Here is a 23,397-nt window from a genome sequence, read left to right as displayed (position 1 = left end):
CTGTGACAGTATGAATTGTTTACTGATGTCGAGCGATTCTCCAAACATTGCAATTCCTCATACAATATTTTTCGGAAATCATATTACATTATAAGTGATGATTAGAGGTTGAGTCACGCAAGCGAGATGGTACCTCAAGCAGTGCAGTGCTTCCTGTTTAATGCATTAAAACGTCAATCTCAATTGTGCAAAGTCACAACTGAATACATCGGGGCTAAAGTGCCTGAAGCTATTCAGGATAGGGAGCCAAATTCTACTTTGTTTGTTCCAAGGTTCTTATTCCGATGAATCCCACAAGAAATGGACATTCAACAAGCAAACACGTGTTTTACTGTGTTCATCGATCCTGATGTGCAGGGGGTATTAAAGGAACTTTGGTTTGTCAATGTATAGGGTTTGCTTACAATCTGCTCCACTATCACATTACAGGTCCGCCATTTCTGAAATGGGTCTTTCACAAAGTGCTTGCTGTAAAGGCAGACACGAGAGTTACTCAAAGACATTAATTACAGTGGCGCAGCGGTAGAGTTAGTGCCTCGCAGCACCAGAGATCCGGGTTCGATCCTGACCACAGGCGCTGTCTATACGGAGTTTATACGTTCTTCCCGTGATCTGCGTGGGTATTTACCTTTGCTCCAGTTTCCTCCTACAATCCAATGACGTCCCTGTTTGTAGGTTAATTGGCTTGATATAAGAGTCAATTATCCCTAGTGTGTGTGTAGTATAGTGTTAATGTGCGGGGATCGCTGGTCGGTGCGGACTCGATGGGCCGTAGGGCCTGTTTCCGCGCTGTATCACTAAACTAAACTAAACTAAACTAAACTGCCAGTGAGGATGATATACCAAGAAAATAGATACAACATTTAATAAGTATTTTGTGTACTCACAGCTGACTTGCTTTTGTAACCTGTTCAATGTGCATGACCCACATGGCCTTTATTGAGCTGCCAGCTTACCCTGGTTTTGGCTTCTATTTGAGATCCTCGGTCCAGGAGCAACTTGACCATGTTGGCGTTCCCTCTCTTGGAAGCCACGTGCAGCGGAGTGATGTCATTCTGGGGGAGGTAACCAATATTCAATGACCCGGACCTGTACACATCATGCAACGGCAGCCAACAAAAAACGCACCCTTCTCTAACCATTTCCCATCACGAAACGTGATCAGTGTTTGGTCTCTTTAGAATTCAAAAGCTTTTTAATGAATCTACAAAGCAGTTTATTTTCACATCGGCCTTTAAAAATGAACTCAAGTGTACAGTTTCTCATTCCATCTGCTTCATTAATGGCCTCCCGGTAAAGGAGACACACCATTCCTACCTGGTCTTCCTAACTATGATGCCTTCTACCTTCCCCTAAAACAACCAAGCTCACAGCAAAATGGTTGACACTTAGCTGAACTCCAATGGGCTAATTAAACTATTTGGAGGTAAACCGGCACGAGAAAGAAATATTGGCCCAATATGTGATGTCTGCATTTTGTGAATAATTTTTTAATAAAATATATTTCTATCACTGTTAAATACTAATGTAGATATTAACTCTTGATCATGCTTCCTTAACCACATGGTTAATTTGTTATAAAAATAGAAATCTGAGGGGTATCCTTTTCACCAAATTATAGGAAAGATGTCAACAAAATAGAGAGAGTACAGAGGAGATTTACTAGAATGTTGCCTGGGTTTCAGCACCTAAGTTACAGAGAAAGGTTGAACAAGATAGGTCTTTATTCTTTGGAGCGCAGAAGGTTAAGGGGGGACTTGATAGAGGTCTTTAAAATTATGAGAGGGATAGACAGAGTTGACGTGGATGAGCTTTTTCCATTGAGAGTAGGGAAGATTCAAACAAGAGGACATGATTTGAGAATTATGGGACAAATGTTTATGGGTAACATGAGGGGGAACTTCTTTACTCAGAGAGTGGTAGCTGTGTGGAATAAGCTTCCAGTGGAAGTGGTGGAGGCAGGTTCAATTTTATCATTTAAAAATAAATTGGATAGGTATATGGACGGGAAAGGAATGGAGGGTTATGGTCTGAGTGCAGGTAGATGGGACTGGGTGAGAGTAGGTGTTCGGCATGGAGTAGAAGGGCCGAGATGGCCTGTTTCCGTGCTGTAATTGTTATATGGGTATATGGTTATATGGCATGTCTCAAATGCTACCTTTATCACATGGCATGCCTCAAATTTCTAACACAACACTGTTAATTGACGTAAATCTATCTTGTTTGTTTCTGAATAAGACACCTTCCTATAACATACTTGTTTACATTTTGACACAATATTTGTCAAGTTCGTCTTTAATTTTTCCTACTTCAGGTATTTCCGCTATAACGTTAATTAGATATAATGCGATCAGGAGAAAGGCTATCTTGAGAAACAAAAGTCCATGGAAATAAAACTACTTCCTTGTAACCTCCCCGCAGTAATCAGACTCCATTGTCTCTTAAGAACGCAGCTGCACATTTCACTGTGGGAGGTCATTGAAATTGACAAGCGTTCACTTCTATTGGTACCTGTGCAATGATACTCTACTATACAATATAACACACAGACTTTGGTATTTTTAGCTTGCAGAAACAAAAATATACTTAGAGCTATTAAAAAGATCTTTATTATTGTGTGGAAAAGGATACCCCTCAGAATCCTATTGTTATAACAATTTAGCCCGCATAATATAAAGAGTTCATCACTTGTGGATGGAATGAGCTGCCAGAGGCAGCGCCAATTGCAACATTAAAGAAACAGTTAGATATGTACATGGATAGGACAGGTTTAGAGGGATATGGACCAAACGCAGGCAGGTGGGACTAGTGTAGATGGGACATGTTGGTCGGTGTGGGCACGTTGGGCCGAATGGCCTGTTTCCATGCAGTATAACTCTCTGACTCTAAGAAAAACAACTTCGTTATTGCAAGTCTGAAACTGTCCAGCCCCCAACCTGCTTTTTCCCCATTGACATAATCGCTTTTTATAATGCAAGGTTTTTTAGGAATGCAACTGTGGCACCACACTAGAGTTAACAGTACTAATTGCTGTATCTGGAATTCCTGTTCAGTTCTTGTGAGATCAGTTGCAAGAGGAAAAGGTCTGAACCTTTCTCGCGATTCTAGGGTTATTTTCAATACAAGTATTTGTGGATCAGTCACCTTGAAGTTATGGTTTTATTACCATAAATTAAATAAAATGGCAATTTGTGATGGCAATTCAAAGCAAATGCCGTTGATGCCACAAGTCACTAGATGTAATTTAATAAAAACACCATTTTCACGTTTGGGAAGGGTGGGAGAAGTGCATAGTGATCAAAAGTGGAAGAAGTTGAATTACAATCGTTGACCTTACCCTGGCTGTGAAATCTACAGCGGCACCTCGATTCAGCAACAAAGTCGCTACGTTTATATTCCCGTAATGAGCAGCTATATGCAGCGGGGTAAAGCCACTCTGAAAGAAAGAGGAGGATTAAGCATTAATTTTTGTTTCTTGTGTTCTGCAAAGGCACTCATTCTCCAAAGATTCGTCAGCTGTTACTGGTTAGCTGAGACCCTGCTCTTGACCCCAGAGAGAGAGGTGGGGGAGGGGGGGGGGGGGGGGGAGAATCTTCAATGCCACATCCGCACCGTTTGATTCCTCTCCTTTTCTGTCCAAAGTTGCACTTTGCTTAGGTTCAGTTGGTTGGTGGTCTCTGCTGAGATGTAGCGTGTACAAGTGTGAACCTGGAGTTCACTCACATTTGGGTGGGACCCTGACACCTTTGGCAACAGCGTTCTAAGCCAAAGTCTCACAGACTTCCCAACCTCACGGAAGGCATTTACACGATGCATGAACTCTGGCAACATCTGGAGAGGTGAAGGTTGCACGACATGAATGAGATGGAAGTTTCAATCCTGCACAGTCTTGGTTACTGCCGATTTTGCCTGCCTGCAGCAATCCTCTCTCTCTATCGACTTGCAGGCGCTGACTGAGTCTGAATGAAGCTGAGTATGTTGGAACTGGGTATGACTTATTGTTTCAGTATTTCCCATTCTCTCTCATGTGCACACTCATAGTTTAAAAACAGGTTACACAAGCAAAAAAACAAGACTAACTCGGATTTGTATAACATTGCTAACAAAGTCAAACTTTCAGAGGACCACACCAGAATATTACTGAGCAAAATTCGACAGCAAGGCGTGTAAGCAGATATTAGGTAGAGAGGTGAAAGCATTAGCGGTCGAGGTTAGTATTAAGGCCAATCTTAAAGGGCAATTTTTGGAGGAGTTCCAGGACTTGGCAACTGAAAGCATGATTGTCAATGGCAGAGGTATTAAATTCAGTGGTAACCTAGAGTAGCTTGGACAGATATACAGGGACAAAATTATGTTACGGGCCTGTCCCACCAAACAGGCATCACCCCACGACATGTCGCCTGTATGGTCGTGAGTAGTCGCTCAAAGAGTCGTACCTTTTTCTGGTCGCTGCTGGATTTTCAACATTTTGAACATTTTCGGTGACCTGCTGCGACTATGACGGGCGCCGGCAAATCGGCGAAAAAATTGCATAAGTGGGACAGGCCCTTAGGGATATGGCAACAGAAGAGCATTTAAAAAAATGGAGACATTGTCAGTGTAGGTAATCGGACCTGGGAATTACAGCTGACTGGGACATAGAACAGGAACAGGAATGATGAGACACACACACACATACTTTCTCTGTGGACTTTGGACATTTTGCATCAAAATAAAAACAATGATTGAAAATTCTTTCTGCAGACCAAGTCATAAAGTATTGCATTTATATTCCATACACTGGAATTCTACAATGGAATTGGGCTGATATCCGGCATGTCCCATCGTTTACACAGATGGAGTTTCATAAAGATCTCGGATTCATTGTATTTGCTAATCTTGCACAGGCACGTGTTTGCATGTGTAAGGTGCCAGAGTGTTATAACAAAATTGTCATCATTAAGTGAATTGTAAGTGTCCATTTTCGTAAAAGAAGGATGCCAGAGTCATATGATCAACTGAAATTAAAATGGGGAGAGAGGCATTATAGACAATGGAATTAAAATCAAAATTATCCCCGAGTAAATCTCAGCTGCATCTGTCACCGTGTCAGGTCCAAGAAGATCCAAGTGACCTGTGCGTACGTAACCATGCTGGGTCAAACAATTCAGTGCTCGCCGCTGTGACGAGTTCCGATGAATAAAACAGGCATCCCTTTCCCAGAAACAATGCCATTGTCGAAACCTGGTGCCTTTAGCAAACCAATGCTGAGGTCCATCACTTGGGGATTAAATAAGGCCCTCGCGGCTGAATGTTTACGAGCATGCAGCTAGAATCCGGACCCTGTGCTGCCAGAGTGCTGGAGGAACCAGATGCATTTGCAAAGACATTCAGCAATCGTGATAGCCATGCTTTCAGTGAAGTGAGGAGGGGGGGAGGTGGGAGGGGGGGGGGGACTGTGTTGAAGAGAGGCATATCTATCTTTGCTGAGGCTCTGGAAGCCCCATCTCGGCTGACACTCGCAGGGTAAGTGTCATGCAGCAGTCCCAGAAGTCTGTCCCAGATGCACGTCTGATCAGGGCTGTCTGCAGTTCCCAGCACCTACATCCCATCGCAACTCCGGCAAGGGGCCGAGCGGCTCCTTCCCAGTGCAATTGAACTTGGGATCCGATCAAAATAAACCAGGAACTGAAAGTTAACCATCGCTTGCCAGCTCCCAAAATGGCGGAGCATAAGGAGGACGAATAGACGGTCCCTACGGCTCCCATACGTAACTGCAGAAAGCCCTGCAATTTGATCGATTTCTCCAGATTGAGGCATGCTACGGTGTATCAAAAATATATATATAGTTAAAAAAATAAATTTAAACGCATAGCCGGAAATAAGAGACGAAGCAGAAGCAGCAGCAGCAGCAGCAGCAGCACAAAGATTATGAGTTTGCTTGGCATATAACATGTTATACCTCTGTAGTTCTATTCACCATCATCTACGATAGCACATTGGGCAGTGGAGAGAAGGAAAGAAAAATGAAGGGTTAGTTAGCCAATGGGTGACAAGAGCACACACGCCCTGCGATGAACGGATGAGGAGAAAGCAATGGTCCAAAGCCAAATGGGAAGTCAAGAGGGTGGCGGCAGAGAAAGGAGGGAAGAAAACAAAACGAGGGGAGGTTGGGGGGGGGGGGGGGGGGGGGGGAGAACCGAAGAGGAAAGAGGAAAAGGCTCCTTGTACACTTCGTCCGGAAAACTTGGCTCATTTGTATTTAAACATTTGCACACAACTTAGGAAGAGAGACACCATCACAGACACCCTTGTCAATCTGGCCGTTTGACTCGAATTCCTTTTTAAAAAGAAAACTAAAATTCGGGGTGAGGCTGTGAGGCCTGGTTGGACCCCGTATTCCAACCCGCAAACACCTCGTCTGCGCGCTCCCGTCATTTGCGATATGTTCAGCATCCGAGTATCCCCCTTTCCCAAGCCAAATGGACAAACAATCAGCGTGCTCTGCTCCCAACAGGATCATTCCTGACTCCCCTTTCTGCCCATCCCTCCACTCATCAACCCCCCCCCCCCCCCCTCTCTCTCTCTCTCTCGCTCTCTCATCCATCCCCTCCCCACCTACCACCAACCCATTTGTGGCCGTGCGCTGGAGATTAATCTTTGGTCCCAGAAGACACGATAAGAGAGTTGACAAACCTACATGGTGGGGCAGTTGAGGGGTTGCTGCCTTACAGCGCTTGTAGCTCCAGAGATCCGGGTTCGATCCCGACTAAGGATGCTGTCTGTACGGAGTTTGTACATTCTCCCCGTGACCTGTGTGGGTTTTCTCAGAGATCTTCAGGTTCCTCCCACACTCCGAAGACGTACAGGTTTGTAGGTTAATTGGCTTGGTGTAAGTGTAAATTGTCCCCCAGTGCGTGTGGGATAGTGTTAATGTGCGGGGATCGCTGGTCGGTGCGGACTCGGTGGGCCGAAGGGCCTGTTTCCGCGCTGTATCTCTAAACTAAACACTAAAAACTAAAACTACATGGGGAGGGGGTTACATGGCAAAAGGAAAAAGAGAACGCTCGCTACAGTTCTTGGGTCATGGTTTGCTTTCTCTGAACCTGCACCATCAGTGGATAACATTGCAGTGAGGGTACCATGTCTCAAAGGGCAGAGCATGAGGTAGGGAGCAGGCAGCAGAGTTAAAGGGAAGGCCATGGGCAAGGGAGCAGAGCATGGGACAAGGAGCAGACTACAGGCTAGGGAGCAGGCCATGTGGGAGGGGACAGGACATAGGAGAGGGAGCAGGACGCGGGTGATGGAGAAGGATCGGGGTTGAGGGAGCAGCCTAGGGCTAGGGAGCAGACCAACTGCTTGGGAGAGCATGCCATCATCTAGAGAGCAGGCCACCATCTAGAGATCAGGCCACCATCTAGAGATCAGGCCACCATCTTGAGATTTGGCCACCATCTTGAGATCAGGCCTCCATCTTGAGATCAGGTCACCATCCAGAGATCAGACCTCCATCTTGAGATCAGGTCACCATCCTGAGATCAGGCCATCATCTAGAGATCAGGCCATCATCTAGAGATCAGGCCACCATCTTGAGATCAGGTCACCATCTAGAGGTCAGGCCACCATCTAGAGATCAGGCCACCATCTTGCGATCAGGCCACCATCTAGAGATCAGGCCACCATCTCGGAAGCAGCCCACAAGCTAGGGAGCAGGCTATCGGTCACGAAGCAAGCCACCATCTAGGGACCTGGCCACCATCTCGGGAGCAGGCAAGGAACTATGGAGAAACCCGCAAGATGCCAGCGAGACCTACCTTGGACTCCACGTCGGCATTGTGGTCATTCTGCAGGAGCAGCGCCGCGGCTTTCGTGTCATCCTTGCGGGCGGCGATGTGCAGGGCCGGCAGGCGGACCTTCCCCTTCGTGTCATTCTCCAGCAGCAGCGAGACCACCTGGTCGTGGCCTTGCTGAAGAGCAACAGCCAGTGGCGTGAAGCCGTCCTGCTCGGGGAAAGAGAAACAGCAGCGATTATGAGGCGACAATTTATATTTGTAACATCGAGGGGACCTGTCGCAGTCGTTGCCTTAAAAAGGCTGACAGCATCATCAAGGACCCACACCATCCTGGCCACACACTCATCTCTCAGTTGCCTTCAGGTAAAAGGTACAGGTGCCTGAAATCTGCAACAAGCCGATTCACCGGCGCACCTGTACGTCTTTGGAGTGTGGGAGGAAACCGAAGATCTCGGAGAAAGCCCCACACAGGTCACGGGGAGAACGTACATTTGTGGGCTAATTGGCTTGGTATAAATGCACAAATTGTCCCTAGTATAGTGTTAATGTGCGGGGATCGCTGGTTGGTGCGGGCTCGATGGGCCAAAGGGCCTGTTTAGGCGCTGTATCTCTAAACTAAACCAAACTAACTAAGCATGGACGAGATGGGACAAGAGATGGATGTACTTTGGCACAAATCCGTGCGAGCTGTCATTTATCAGCACCACTTCATCAGCAGAACAATGGGCATCTATCTAGGGGTTAGGACCACCACATTCTTCTTTGACGACAGACATAAACTATACTCAGTATTCCAAAGGTGATCTCATTAAAGTCTGTAAACTTACAGCAATTCATCATCCTTACTCTACCACCAATCCTATGCAATGTAAGCAGAACTTTTCGGTGAACTTTTATATCTTATATTCAGCGCCTCTAGTTCCTGAGAAGTTTACGGAGAGTCGGTATGTCAAGGAGGACTCTCTCAAACTTCTACAGGTGCACAGTAGAGAGCATGCTGACCGGTTGCATCGTGGCTTGGTTCGGCAACTTGAGCGCCCTGGAGCGGAAAAGGCTGCAAAAAGTTGTAAACACTGCCCAGTCCATCATCGGCTCTGACCTTCCCTACCAACAAGGGGATCTATCACGGTCGCTGTCTTAAAAAGGCTGACAGCATCATCAAGGACCCACACCATCCTGGCCACTCACTCATCTCCCCGCTGCCTTCAGGTAGAAGGTACAGGAGCCTGAAATCTGCAACATCTAGGTTCAGGAATAGCTACTTCCCCACAGCCATCAAACTCAACTCAAACAAAACTCTGATCGTTAAATAGCCCATTGCACTTTATCTGTTTATTTATGTGTGTATATATTTGTATAATGGTATATGGACACACTGATCAGTTCTGTATAACTTATGCCTACAATATTCTGATGTGCTGAAACAAAGCAAGAATTTCATTGTCCTATCTGGGACAGATGACAATAAACTCTCTTGAATCATGAATCTTGAATCTTTGCCGGTGCCAGAAACGTGCCGACACTTGTCTACTCCCTAGGTGACTCGTCACTTGTTCCTCCTCTCCAGAGATGCTGCCTGTCCCGCTGAGTTACTCCAGCAACTTTAGCGTCTATCTTCGGTGTAAACCAGCGTTTGCAGTTCCCTTCTACACATTGCCTTTTTTACTGTTTAAGAAGGAACTGCAGATGCTGGAAAATCGAAGGTACACAAAAATGCTGGAGAAACTCAGCGGGTGCAGCAGCATCTATGGAGCGAAGGAAATAGGGAACTTTTCAGGCCGAAACCCTTCCCGGGTTTCAGACCGAAACGTTGCCTATTTTCTCCGCTCCATAGATGCTGCTGCACCCGCTGAGTTTCTCCAGCATTTTTGTGTACCTTGCCTTTTTTACTGTTCTTATGACCAAAACGAATGACCAAGTATCTCCTCACGTTATATAATAATAATAATAATAAATGTTATTTATGGGCGCCTTTCAAGAGTCTCAAGGACACCTTACAAAAATTTAGCAAGCAGAGGAAAAACATGTAAGCGGAATGAAATAAATAGTAGAGACATGACTAGTACACAAATTAAAGACAGAATTCAATTCAAAACACAATATGAGGCAGTTCAAGCACAGATGAAAAGGGAGGGGGACGTGGGGCTAAGGATAGGCAGAGGTGAAGAGATGGGTCTTGAGGCGGGACTGGAAGATGGTGAGGGACACGGAATGGCGGATCAGTTGGGGGAGGGAGTTCCAGAGCCTGGGAGCTGCCCTGGAGAAGGCTCTGTCCCCAAAACTGCAGAGGTTGGATTTGTGGATGGAGAGGAGACCGGCTGATGTGGATCTGAGGGACCGTGAGGGTTGGTAGGGGGAGAGGAGGGCAGTGAGATATGGGGGGGCCAGATGGTGGAGGGCTTTGTAGGTGAGGACCAGGATTTTGTATGTGATCCGGTGGGAGATGGGAAGCCAGTGAAGTTGTTTGAGGACTGGAGTGATGTGATGCCAGGACTTGGTGTGGGTGATGAGTCGGGCGGCTGTGTTCTGGACCAGTTGGAGTCGGTTGATGTAGGTGGAGCTGATGCCAAGGAGAAGTGAGTTGCAGTAGTCGAGTCAGGAGGAGATGAAGGCATGGATGAGTCTTTCAGCAGCGGGAGGTGTGAGAGAGGGTCTGATTTTGGCGATGTTGCGGAGGTGAAAGAAGGAGGTTTTAATGACATGGCGGATGTGAGGCTCAAGGGAGAGGGTGGAATCAAAGATCACGCCATCAGCCACCTTTGACTGTGCAGCCAGACACCGCTCCGACGCCATCTTAAAATTCGCTGATGTTGCCACTGTTGTTGGGTGAAGAACGGGCAGTGTTGAGCCAGTGTACAGGCGGGAGATTGGTGATCTGATTAAATGGTGCCTGATGAACAATTTTGCTCCAGATGTTAGCAAGACCAGGGAGCTGACTTCAGGAAGGGAAACCCAAGGGTCCATAAACCAGTCTTTATCGACTGGATGGCGGGTGGAGGGAGTCAATACAAATTCTTCCGAGTTGTGCGTATCTCTGAAGATCTGAACTGGTGCCAGGGCATTGATGCGATCTTAAGGAAAGCTGATCGCTGCCTCGACTTCAGTCAGAAAACTGAGGAGATTCAGCACGTCGCCAAATACTCTGTGGAGCTTCGACAGGAGCACGGCAGAGAGCACACTGACTATACTTGCATCACAGCCTGGTTCGACAACGCCAAGGCCCAAGAACGAAGGAGGCTGCGGAAAGTGGTAGAGCCATTGCCTGATCTATCATGGGTATCTTCAAAGCAACCATCGAAGGGGTCTACAGGAAGCGTTGCCTCAAAAACTCAATATCTATCATTCTACATCACCTGCAGCCAAGATCGGAATTTTCAAAGGCTTGCAAGTGGTACGATGGCACAGGAACAAGAGGACTCTCTCTGCGTGCTGTTCTGGAAGGGGATAGGTTGCACTCCTTCACAATGTCTGGCCAGCATGCAGAACAAACTATTCACTGTATGTGTAGGAAGGAACTGCAGATGCTGGTTTAAACCGAAGCTAGAGGCTAAAGTTGCTGGAGTAACTCCGTGGGACAGGCAGCATCTCTGGAGAGAAGGAATGGGTGACGTTTCAGGTCGAGACCCTTCTTCAGACACTGCATCTTGGCACACATGACAATAATAAACTAAACTAAATTAAATTAAATAATCCATCCCATATGGCTGGTCATTCAAAATCAGCTTGCCAAAAGAGTCACCTCAAATCAGATCTCACAGCCTGAGATTGTTGTTGAAGGGAGTGGAAAAATAATAGTGAATATTGCTCATCCACTGAATAGGATTGGAAAATCTGCCAAGGCATTAAAGAAGCATGTGATTCCGAGCTTTATAAAGGGTTTTTCTTCTGGTTGGCTGCCAGTGACTAGTGGAGTTCAGCGGGGGTCGTTGCTGGGGCCGCTACTCATCACGTTGTATGTTAATGATTTGGACGAGGGGATTGAAGGCTTTGTGGCCAAGTTTGCGGATGATACGGAAATAGGTGGAAGGGCAGGTAGTGTAGAAAAAGCAGGATATCTGCAGAAGGACTAGGACAGGTTGGGAGAGTGAGCAGAGAAGTGGCAGAAGGAATATAGTGCAGCAAAGTGTGGAGTCATGCATTTTGGTAGTAGGAAAAAAGGCGCAGATTATTTACCAAATGGGGAGAGAATCCAGAAATCAGAGGCGCAAAGGTACTTGGGAGTGCTGGTGCAGGATTCCCAAAAGGTTAATCTGCAAGTCGAATTAGTAGCAAAGAAGGCAAACACAATGCAAGCATTTATTTCAAGAGGGCTAGAATACAAAAACATGGATGTAATTGGAGTATTGTGAGCAATTTTGGGCACTATATCTGAGGAAGGATATGTTGGCCTTGGAGATTGCCCAGAGGAGGATTGCAAGAATGATCTCAGAAGTGAGTGTGTTAACTTATGATGAGTGTTTGACGGCACTGGGCCTGTACACGCTGGAGTTCAGAAGAATGAGAGGGGACCTCATTGAAACTTACCGAATAGTGAAAAGCTTGGATAGAGTGGACGTGGAGAGGATGTTTCCACTAGTGGGAGAGTCTAGGACTAGAGGCCATAGCCTCAGAATTAAAGGACGTTCCTTTAGAAAGGAGACAAGAAGGAATTTCTTTAGGGTGGTGAATTTGTGGAATTCTTTGCCACAGAAGGCTGTGGATGGCAAGTCAATGGATATTTTTAAAGCAGAGATAGATAGATTCTTGATTCGTACAGGTGTCAGGGGTTATGTGAAGAAGGCAGGAGAATGAGGTTAGGAGGGGGAGATACAGTAGATCAGCCATGAATGAATGGCAGAGTAGACTTGATAGGCTGAATGGCCTAATTCTGCTCCTATCACTTAGGACCTTACCTGCCTCAACTACCTCCCGTGGCAGCTTGTTGCGTACACCCACCACCCTCTGTGTGACAAAGTTACCTTTCGGGTTCCTATTAAATCTTTCCCCCCTCACCTTGAACCTATGTCCTCTGGTTCTCGATTCCCTTACTCTGGGCAAGGACTACCCGATCTATGCATCGCATGATTTTGTAATCTTAGGGCGTTGCAGCACGCTAACAGAGTGGCCATCTAGGTTACGTGCTCCTACCATGTTTGCAGTGTTTGGAAAAGCAGCCAACAAAGACTTGTCCCACCCCGTTCATTCCTTCCTCTCCCTGCTCCCATCGAGCAGAAGGGACAGCAGCTTGAAAGCCTGCATCCACGAGACTCATGGACAGCATCTTTCCCTTTGTCATCGGGCTTTGCCGTTCTGCACCAAGGAGTTCCCTGCAACATGTTTCTCTCGCAGTTCACAGACTCGCCAGCCGCCTGCCACTTTTGCGGGCTGGCAGAGTCTTTGTACCACGTGTATATGGAGTGCGTGAGGCTGCAGCCACTCTTTCAATACCTAAAGGGGCTGTTCCTTGCATTCTGGCTGCATTTTTCACCCACCATCCTCATCTTTGGACACCCTGTGCGTAGGGGAGAGGATAGGGCTGAAGATGTCCTGGTTGGGTTGCTCCTGGGCCTGGCCAAGCTGGCCATCCGCGAGTCTCGGCGCCAGGCGGAAGAGGGCTCTGCACGAGTCGGCTGCCTGCCCCTTTCCCGGGGTTACATGTGCGCCCGGGTGGGGTTAGAAAGGGACTACACGCTGTCCACGGACATCCTGGGGGATTTCCGGGACTGTTGGGCACCGCACGGGGTTGAATGTATCCTGGACAAGGATTGGCATATAGTTGCTTAGTTGTATATTTGTTTTGTCTTGTACTATGGTGGTGGGTTCTGGTTTGTTTTATAGAAACATAGAAAATAGGTGCAGGAGTAGGCCATTCGGCCCTTCGAGCCTGCACCGCCATTCAATATGATCATGGCTGATCATCCAACTCAGTATCCCGCACCTGCTTTCTCTCCATACCCCCTGATCCCTTTAGCCACAAGGGCCACATCTAACTCCCTCTTAAATATAGCCAATGAACTGGCCTCAACTACATTCTGTGGCAGAGAATTCCAGAGATTCACCACTCTCTGTGTAAAAAATGTTTTTCTCATCTCAGTCCTAAAAGATTTCCCCTTTATCCTTAAACTGTGACCCCTTGTTCTGAACTTCCCCGACATCGGGAACAATCTTCCTGCATCTAGCCCGTCCAACCCCTTAAGAATTTTGTAAGTTTCTATAAGATCCCCCCTCAATCTTCTAAATTCTAGCGAGTACAAGCCGAGTCTATCCAGTCTTTCTTCATATGAAAGTCCTGACATCCCAGGAATCAGTCTGGTGAACCTTCTCTGTACTCCCTCCATGGCAAGAATGTCCTTCCTCAGATTAGTGATGCAAATTGTGTTGTAAATACTATTTTAATATTTGAATAAATATTTTTGATTTATAAAAGTGTGTGGTGGGGTAGCAGGATTCGCCGATTCTTGTAGAATGTGACAGGGACCGCGGCGAGAACGCTCCCGCTATGGCGCAGCCTTCAACAGACAGGATCTACTGAAGCTGCGGCGGTCTGCGAGTGCGGACGGGACCTCCAGACTATGGAACATCTCCTGAGCTGTGACATGCTGCACGACACATGCACTGTAAAGGACCTTGCAGAGGCCAACGACGTGGCACTAACATTTGCTCGCTATTGGCAAATAGTTATGAGATAACACAAAATAATAACCTTCGTGCCGCGATCATCGATGAGCGAAACAGTCCTCTATTCAATGAAACTCAACGTTTACGCTGGCTGTAGATAGGAGCAGCAAATATCTTAAACTTATCACATTGAAAAATCCCGCAGCGTCCTCCAACACAAACACCAAGTGGAAGCTGTTTGCACTCACTTATTGTTTTTAAAAGATAACCGTGCACAATGCTGAATACACAAAGAACGATGCTTTAAAGTTACCTCAGTTGCAATGCTTTGACTTGCTCCATTGTCAAGGAGAAACTTTACAACTTCCAGATGATTCTCCTGAGCGGCCATGTACAAAGGAGTGAAGCCATTCTGCAACAAAAAAAAAGCATATCGTCATAGTTGGAAAAACGTAGCATTTTGGTCCAGTTTACAAATGTTTATGCTGGTTGCTGCTTGTTTCGGGATAAATTGGACCGAGGGGTGGTGACCCCTTTCCTCTCTCCACATAGAGGGCCTCTTCACTACGTCTTTGTTCCACTTCTTCTCACGATTAACAATTTCTGTACATTCCAGATCTTAACCGGAGCGTTAGTCAGAGTATTGAGTATAGAAGTTAGGAGGTCATGTTGCAGTTGTACAATACATCGGTGATGCCACATTTAACCAGATAACCATATAACCATATAACAATTACAGCACGGAAACAGGCCAACTCGGCCCTTCTAGTCCGTGCCGAACACTTATTCTCCCCTAGTCCCATCTACCTGCACTCAGACCATAACCCTCCATTCCTTTCCCGTCCATATACCTATCCAATTTATTTTTAAATGATAAAATGAACCTGCCTCCACCTTGCCTTGTACAATTTTACCATTACATCCCAACTTCTATACTCAATGCTCTGATACGCCAGTCCCACCTTTGGCCCATATCCCTCTATAAAGGCCAGCACACCAAAAGCTTTCTTTACCACCCTATCTACATGAGATTCCACCTTCAGGGAACTGTGCACAGTTATTCCTAGATCCCTCTGTTCAACTGCATTCCTCAACTCACTACCATTTACCATGTACGTCCTATTTTGATTTGTCCTGCCAAGATGTAGCACCTCACACTTATCAACATTAAATTCCATCTGTCACCTTTCAGCCCACTCTTCCAAGTGGCCTAAATCTCTCTGTAGATTTAAAGTACTGTGTTCAATTTTGGTCAACCTGCTGTAGGAAAGATGTTGTTAAGCTGGAACAGTCGCAGAGAAGATTTACGAGGATGTTACCAGGACTCGAGGGCCTGAGTTATCGGAAGAGGTTGAGCAGGCTAGCACTTTATTCCTTGGAGCGCAGGAGGGATGAGGGGTGATCTTATAGAGTTGTATAAGATCATGAGAGGAACGGATTGGTAAATGCACAGAGTATTTTACCCAGAGTAGGGGAATCAAGAACCAGAGAACATAGGTTTAATGTGAGGGTGGGAAGATTTAATAGGAACCAGAAGGGCAATTTTTTTCAACAAAGAGTAGGAATATGGAATGATCTGCCAGAGGAGGTTGTTGAGTTAGGTACTATCACAACATTTAAAAAAACATTTAGACAGGTACAAGGATAGGATAGGTTAGGTTTAGGATAGGTTAGAATAGGTTTAGAGGAATATGGGCCAAACACAGGCAGGTGGGACTAGTGTAGACGGGGCATGTTGGTCAGCGTGGATAAGCTGGGCCGAAGGGCCTGTTTTCGCTCTATACGACTCTATGAGTGGGGAAAAAGCAAAGATCCCCCAGAGTCTTAAGCAGGATTTCATGGGAAGGAAGCAGGTTTAGAGAGTGCAAGAGGCCAATTTTAATTCAGCAACCTGCCTAACTCCCAACCACTCCTCTGCCAGGTAAAATCCAGGCTTGGACATACAAACATAGAGGCAACCTAATTGCAAAAGCTCTGGCACAAAGTGCTGGAGTAAATCAGCGGATCAGGGAGCATCTCTGGAGAACATGGATAGGTGACATTTCTGCCCGCGACCCTTCCTCAGACTGATCCCAATGCAAAACGTCACCTATCCATGTTCTCCAGGGATGCTGCCTAACCCACTGAGTTATTCCAGCACGTTGTGTCTTTTAGTGTAAACCAGCATCTGCAGTTCCTTGTATCAATAAAATCTCCGAAGTTCCTTTCTGTGTAATATAGTCATAGGCCCTTTGGCCTTACATGTCCATGCTGACCAAGATGCTCTATCTACGCCAGTCCCACCTTTGGCCCATATCCCTCTAAACTTTACCTATCCATAATCCTATCCAAATGTCTTTGAAATGTTTTTATAATACCTGCCTCAACTACCTCCTCTGACTTGTTCGATATAGCCACCCTTTTCTGTGTAAAAGGTTGCCCCTCAGGTTCCTATTAAATCTTTCCTCTCTCACCTTAAACCTTTGTCCTCTGGCTCTTGATTCCGCCACTCTGGGTGAAGGGCACTGTACATGCACCCTATCTATTCCCCTCAATTTGTAGAGATGAATACTCATTGTGTACCGTTAGGCACAGGGAGCGTTAAGATAGATTCATAGGTTCCAGGAGCAGAATGAGGCCATTCAATAGACAATAGACAATAGACAATAGGTGCAGGGGTAGGCCATTTGGCCCTTCGAGCCATATGATCATGGCTGATCATCCCCAATCAGTAACCCGTTCCTGCCTTCTCCCCATATCCTCTGACTCCGCTATCTTTAAGAGCCTAGTCTAACTCTCTCTTGAAAGCATCCAGAGAACCTGCCGCCACCTGAGGCATTTGGCCCATCATGTCGACTCCGCCATTCAATTATGGCTGATCTCACTTTCCCTCTCAACCCCATTCTCCTGCCTTCACCCCATAAACCCCCAACAACCTTACTAATCAAATATCTTGCAATCTCCGCCTTAAAATATCCATTGACTTGGCCTCCACAGCTGTCTGTCAATGAATTCCACAGATTCACCACCCTCTGACAAAAGAAACTAAAAGAAAGATCAGGGAGGATACAAGTGCCATTAAGGATAGAATTGAGCAAAATAATTAATGGTGACTTTCCCTGTGTGCTGCACCAACTTTGGGGTGCTATATGGGACCTGACCTGAGTAAAATATCCCCTTTTGATTCCGAATGGTACATAGCTAAAGATAACTTTATTATCACAAAACCATTTGTGGAACAGCAAAACAGTACAAGTGTCCTTTTAACATAACTGAATAACCTCAGTGTATCTACTTGGATGATCAGACATGATCATATTGAATGGCGGTGCAGGCTCAAAGGGCCGAATGGCCTACTCCTGCACCTATTTTCTATGTTTCTAGGTTTCAAGTGATTTTATTGATATCCAGATAATTTACATTGGTATTCAAAGTTAAATATTCTTCCTTAACCACCCCCATTTGTGTCCTCCACCATGTGAAGGGCATTAGATTCAAGGCAAAACTGTAATCTTAATATAGCCTCTGCATACTGTGACGTGGTAGTCAGCCCACTCATTTTTCTTCATTCTCATGTAAAGCCAATCTTCCATTAATAGAAGGTGAACTGCCTGATTGTGAATGTGCTGGGCAATCAAATGCATTCCTCGCCTGATTTGCTTTGAGGCCATCTTGTGAAGCGGAGGCTCCTCATTAGGCATTCAAGACACATAACAGCGCAGTTAGTAAGACACCAGCAAACCGATCTGAAGATCAAGGTTTAGACATGCCTTCTATGTTCCTTAAATGGCTTTTATCACTGGGTCGCTGGGTAGAGTAGGCTTTGGAGATAATTTTATATAATGGTCACCAAAGGAGCCGTAAATCTAACCCGACCAAGACCTTAATTTTTAAAAGTCAATTGATATTTTAATCTTCCAGTCAATATTTCACAATCGCTCTCATATGTTTCAGAGAGGCACGGAAGCGGTAGAGCTTCTGCCTCACAGCGCCAGAGACCCAGGTTCGATCCCGACTACGGGGCTGTTGTTGGTATGAAGTTTGTACGTTCTCCCAGTGACCGCGTGGGTTTTCTCCGGGTGCTCCGGTTTCCTCCCACCCTCCAAAGACATACACATTTGTAGGTTGTTGGCTTCAGTAACATTGTAAATTGTCCCTAGTGTGTAGTGTAGTGCCGATGTATATGATTTGCTGGTTGGCGCAGACTCAGTGTGCCGGAGGGCTTGTTTCCATATAGCGCTGCATTTCTAAACTAATTTTAGAAGAGTAAAAGACAAAAGTGCAGCGTACAGGGGTAACAATACTTAAGAGTCTGTCAAGAGCAGTCACGGTGTGCAAATAAATGATAAACAAAAAATGCCAGAGTAACTCAGCGAGACAGGCAGCACCTCTGAATAGAAGGAATGGGTGACGTTTCAGGTCGAGACCCTTCTTCAGACTGACAGTCAGGGGAGAGGGAGATACACAGATAAGGAAGTGGAAGGTGTGAAAACGCGACAAAGGGGATGCAGATCAAGGTGAGTATAGAATAGATAATTGTTAGCTGGGAGAAGGTAACAACAAAGCAAATAGAGATAAGATGTAATCGAGGACAGTCAGACTGTTCGGAGAAATGGGAAGGGCGAAGGATGGAGAGCGAGGGAAAGCAAAGGTTATTTGAAGTTAGAGAAGTCAATGTTCATACCGCTGGGGGTGTAAGCTGCCCAAGTGAAATATGAGGTGTTGTTCCTCCAATTTGCGCTGGGCCTCACTCTGACAATGGAGGTGTGTAAATGAAAGAGTGCACCAGCAAATATTCAGAGTAAGGGAAAATGTTAAGTTAAAATCAAAGCTGCTTTATCTGCATGCAGCATTGGTGACTAGCAGATGAGTGACTGCAGCTTAAGAAATAAATGGGTATGATTTGACAGCTATTATAGAGACAAGGTTGTGAGGTGACTAAGGCTGGGAACTGGATATTTTGGGGTATTTGACATTTTGAAAGAATAGGCAAAAAGAAAGAGGAGAAGAGGAGGAGGCTCCGATAATTAAGGGGTGAGATATTGATTGTGATCCTGGCTCAGACGTTTAAGATGCAGAATTAATTTTGATGGCAATAAAAAAAAAGTTTCGTTTTAGTTTAGAAATACAGCGCAGAAACAGGCCCCTCGGCCAACCGAGTTCACAGCGGTCCCCGAACACTAAAGGGCCTGTCCCACTTACGCAACTTTTCCGGCGACTGCCGGCACCAGTCATAGGTTGTTACAGGTCGCTGAAAAATTTCAATATGTTGAAAATTCAGCGGCGACCAGAAGAAGGTACGACTCTTTGGGCGACTACTCACGACCATACAGGCATCACCCCGCGTGATGTCGCCAGGGTGTCGCCTGTATGGCCGTGAGTAGTCTCCTAGTCACCCAACGAGTCATAGCGTCTTTCTGGTCGCCGCTGAATTTTCAACATGTTGAAAATGTTTGCCGACCTATGACGGGCGCCGGCAATCGCCGAAAAAGTCGCATAAGTGGGACAGGCCCTTAACACTATCCTACACACGCAATGGACAATTTACAATTTTACCTAAGCCATTAGCCTACTAACCTGGACGTCTTTGGGATGTGGAAGGAAACCGGAGATCCCGGAGAAAACCCACGCAGGTCATGAGGAGAACGTACAAACTCCGTACAGACAGCACCCATAGTCACGATCGAACCCGGGTCACTAGCGCTGTAAGGCAGTAGCTCTACCGCTACGCCACCGTGCCGCCAAGTAAGGATAAGAAGTCACAGGTGGGTGGGTTATATTCCTCCCCTAATTATAGTGTTAGTCATAGAGTTATACAGTACAGAAACAGGCCCTTCAGCCCAACTTGTCCATGATGCCCCATTTAAGCTGGTCCCCTTTGCCCGCATTCGGGCCATAACTCTAAACCTTTCTTATCCATTGTGCCTGCCCACGTATTTTTTAAATGGCGTTAAAGTGTCCACCTCAACCACTTCCTATGGCAGCTCGTTCCATATACCCGCCACGTTCCATGTGAAAAAGTTGCCCCTCAGGTCATAATCGGGACGACAGATGGCACAATGGGCTAAGTGTTCGGCTGGCGACCGGAAGGTAGCCGGTTCGAATCCCGCTTGGAGTGCATACTGTCGTTGTGTCCTTGGGCAAGACACTTCACCCACCTTTGCCTGTGTGTGAATGTGTGTGAATGTGTGTGAGTGATTGGTGGTGGTCGGAGGGGCCGTAGGCGCAGAATGGCAGCCACGCTTCCGTCAGTCTGCCCCAGGGCAGCTGTGGCTACAGAAGTAGCTTACCACCACCGAGTGTGACTGAGGAGTGATTGAATAATGCGATGTAAAGCGCCTTGAGTATTAGAAAGGCGCTATATAAATCCCATCCATTATTATTATTATATTAAATCTTGCCCCTCTCACCTTAAACACAAGTCCCCGAGTTTTTGATTCCCCTACCCTGGGTAAAAGTCTGTGTGATTTATTCCCCTTGTGATTTTATGTAGTGTTGGTGAGAGCATACATCAAAAAATAATTGGCGGCTTATAAGGAAGGTTCTGCGGTAATCAAGGGTAATTTTAATTATCGTACAGATTAGACAGAAATCAATTTGGCAAGTGTGGCCTTAAGGACAAGATCACAGTGGGGATTCGGGATGGTTTCTGACACCAACATGTTGAGGGTCCAATCTGGAAGCAGGTCGTTTTAGGTCATGTACTGTGTAATGAGAGAGGAATCATTCATGATCTCACAGCCAAGGCTTCCTTTGCAAAAAAGTGACTGTAGTGGGGCTGAATTTCGAATTGAGTTTGAGGATGAGAAACGCAGGGTAGCCACGCTGGCTCAGCGGTAGAGTTGCTGCCTCACAGCGCTTGCTGCACCGGAGACCCAGATTCGATCCTTGACTGTACGGAGTTTGTACGTTCCCTCTGTGACTGTGTGGGTTTTCTCTGAGATCTTCGATTTCCTCCCACACTCCAAAGACGTACAGGTAATATGTAGGTTAATTGACTTGGTGTATGTGTATCCTAGCATGTGTAGGATAGTGTTAATGTGTGGGGATCGCTGGTCGGCGCGGACTCCGTGGGCCAAAGGGCCTGTTTCCGCGCTGTATCTCTAAACTAAACTAAATCTGAAACTAGGGTCCTGTGCGTAAATAAAAGCAATTGTAAGGATACAAAGTCGACTGGAAAGTAGATTAAACTGTAAGCCAACAGTAGAAACAAAGAACTGCAGATGCTGGTTTATACCAAAGATAGACACAAAGTGTTGGAATAACTCAGCGGATCAGGAAGCATGTTTATTTTAGTTTAGATTAGTTTCGTTTAGAGATACAGCGCGGAAACAAGCCCATTGGCCCACACATTAGCCGCACACTAAGCTGGACTATGGTGCCTTCCTCACCTTGGTGCCACTGTGTTATGTTGTGTCGTGGACTTTCACAGTTTGTGCTTTTTTTTAAATTCTATTTTATTTTTAATATGTTTTATTATTTATTATTATTTATTTATTTTTATTTTTATGATACTGCCTGTAAGGGAAATTCATTTCGTTGTCTCTAACTGAGACAATGACAATAAATTTGAATACAATACAATACAATACAATACAATAGGGACAATTTACAATTAAATCAAGCCAATTAACCTACAATCCTGATCGTCTTTGGAGTGTGGGAGAAAACTGGAGATCCCGGAGAAAACCCACGCAGGTCACAGTGAAAATGTACAAACACCTTACCGATTGCACCCAGGATCAAACCTGGGCGTTGTAAGGCCGCAACTCTACCGTTGGGCCATTGTACCACCCTGAGTGGCCTACAAAGTGCTGGAGTAACTCAGCGGGTCAGGCAGTATTTCTGGAGAAAAAGGATGGGTGACGTTTCAGATCGGGACCCTTCTTCAGACCTGAAACATCACCCACCCTTTTTCTTCAGAGATGCTGCCTGACCCACTTTGTGCCTATCTTTTGTAAGGCAATAGTGACAGCCAATGCAGATATTTAATACATCTCAGCAAAGATATATTCTGATGAGGAAGAAAGGCTTGCCGAGAAGGGTACATCATCCATGATTAACTAAGGAAGTTAAAGATAGCATCAAATTGAAAGTAAAAGATTAAAATATAATGAAGGCTCATGACAGGCCTGTGGATTGGCAATTTATTAAAGAAATCTGCAATGGAGGAATAAAAGTATTACAAAAGCGGGAGAAGGCAAAGAATGAAACTGGCAAATAACATGACAATGGACAATAAGAGCTTCTGCAGTTACAAATTGTAGAAGGGAATGAGTGGCTGAAGTAAATGTTGACCCTTTGAGAATGAGTGTGGAATTAATAACGGGAAGCAGAAAAATAACAAGATCATAAAGTCAAAAGTGATAGGAGTAGAATTAGGCCATTCGGCCCATCAAGTATACTCTGCTATTCAATCATGGCTGATCTATCTATCCCTCCTAACCCCATTCTCCTGCCTTCTCCCCATAACCTCTGACATCCGTATTAATCAATAATCTACCTATCTCTGCCTCAAATATATCCACTGACTTTGCCTCCACAGCCTTCTGTGACAAAGAATGTCACAGATTCACCACCCTCTGACTAAAGAAATTCCTCCTCATTTCCTTCCTAAAAGAACGTCCTTTAACTCTAAGGCTATGACCTCTTGTCATTGACTCTCTCACCAGTGGAAACATCCTCTCCACATCCACTCTATCCAAGCCTTTCACTATTTCAATGAGGTTCCCTCTCATTCTTCTAAACTCCAGCGAATACAGGCCCAGTGCCGTCAGACGCTCATCACATGTAAAGAGATTCTAAATAATTATTTTGGATTGGTCTTCAGGGCAGAAGACACTGAAAACATTCCAATAATAATAGATGAACAAGGAGCCACAGGGAAGGCGGAATTTAAAACATTATTGCTCGGTCCGCAATAACCAACCTGACCTCCCGGTGGCTCAGCCTCCCCCTCCCATTCCCCATCTGACCTCTCTGTCCTGGGTCTCCTCCATGGCCAGAGCGAGCAACACCGGAAATTGGAGGAACAGCACCTCATATTCCG

The 23,397-nt window shown here is 45.8% G+C and overlaps 1 protein-coding gene across 36 annotated transcripts in view; it reads right to left on the bottom strand.

Moving 5' to 3' along the window:
* The window catches only part of ank3 (ankyrin 3), a 523,147-nt gene that overhangs the window by 154,798 nt on the left and 344,952 nt on the right, over positions 1–23,397 (bottom strand). For 27 of the 36 annotated variants that reach the window (XM_033034307.1, XM_033034304.1, XM_033034328.1 and 24 more), the window contains exons 5-9: positions 14,683–14,781; positions 7,794–7,979; positions 5,942–5,965; positions 3,338–3,436; positions 957–1,055 (exon numbers count right to left, since the gene is read on the bottom strand). In XM_033034307.1, coding sequence (XP_032890198.1) covers positions 957–1,055; positions 3,338–3,436; positions 5,942–5,965; positions 7,794–7,979; positions 14,683–14,781 — 507 coding nt within the window. The remainder of the gene's footprint in view (positions 1–956; positions 1,056–3,337; positions 3,437–5,941; positions 5,966–7,793; positions 7,980–14,682; positions 14,782–23,397) is intronic. The other 9 variants (XM_033034301.1, XM_033034314.1, XM_033034321.1 and 6 more) reach the window with 1 other exon arrangement.

This window comes from Amblyraja radiata, chromosome 15 (genome assembly GCF_010909765.2).
Source record: "Amblyraja radiata isolate CabotCenter1 chromosome 15, sAmbRad1.1.pri, whole genome shotgun sequence".
Taxonomy (NCBI): domain Eukaryota; kingdom Metazoa; phylum Chordata; class Chondrichthyes; order Rajiformes; family Rajidae; genus Amblyraja; species Amblyraja radiata.
This window is presented reverse-complemented; position numbering and strand designations above follow the sequence as displayed.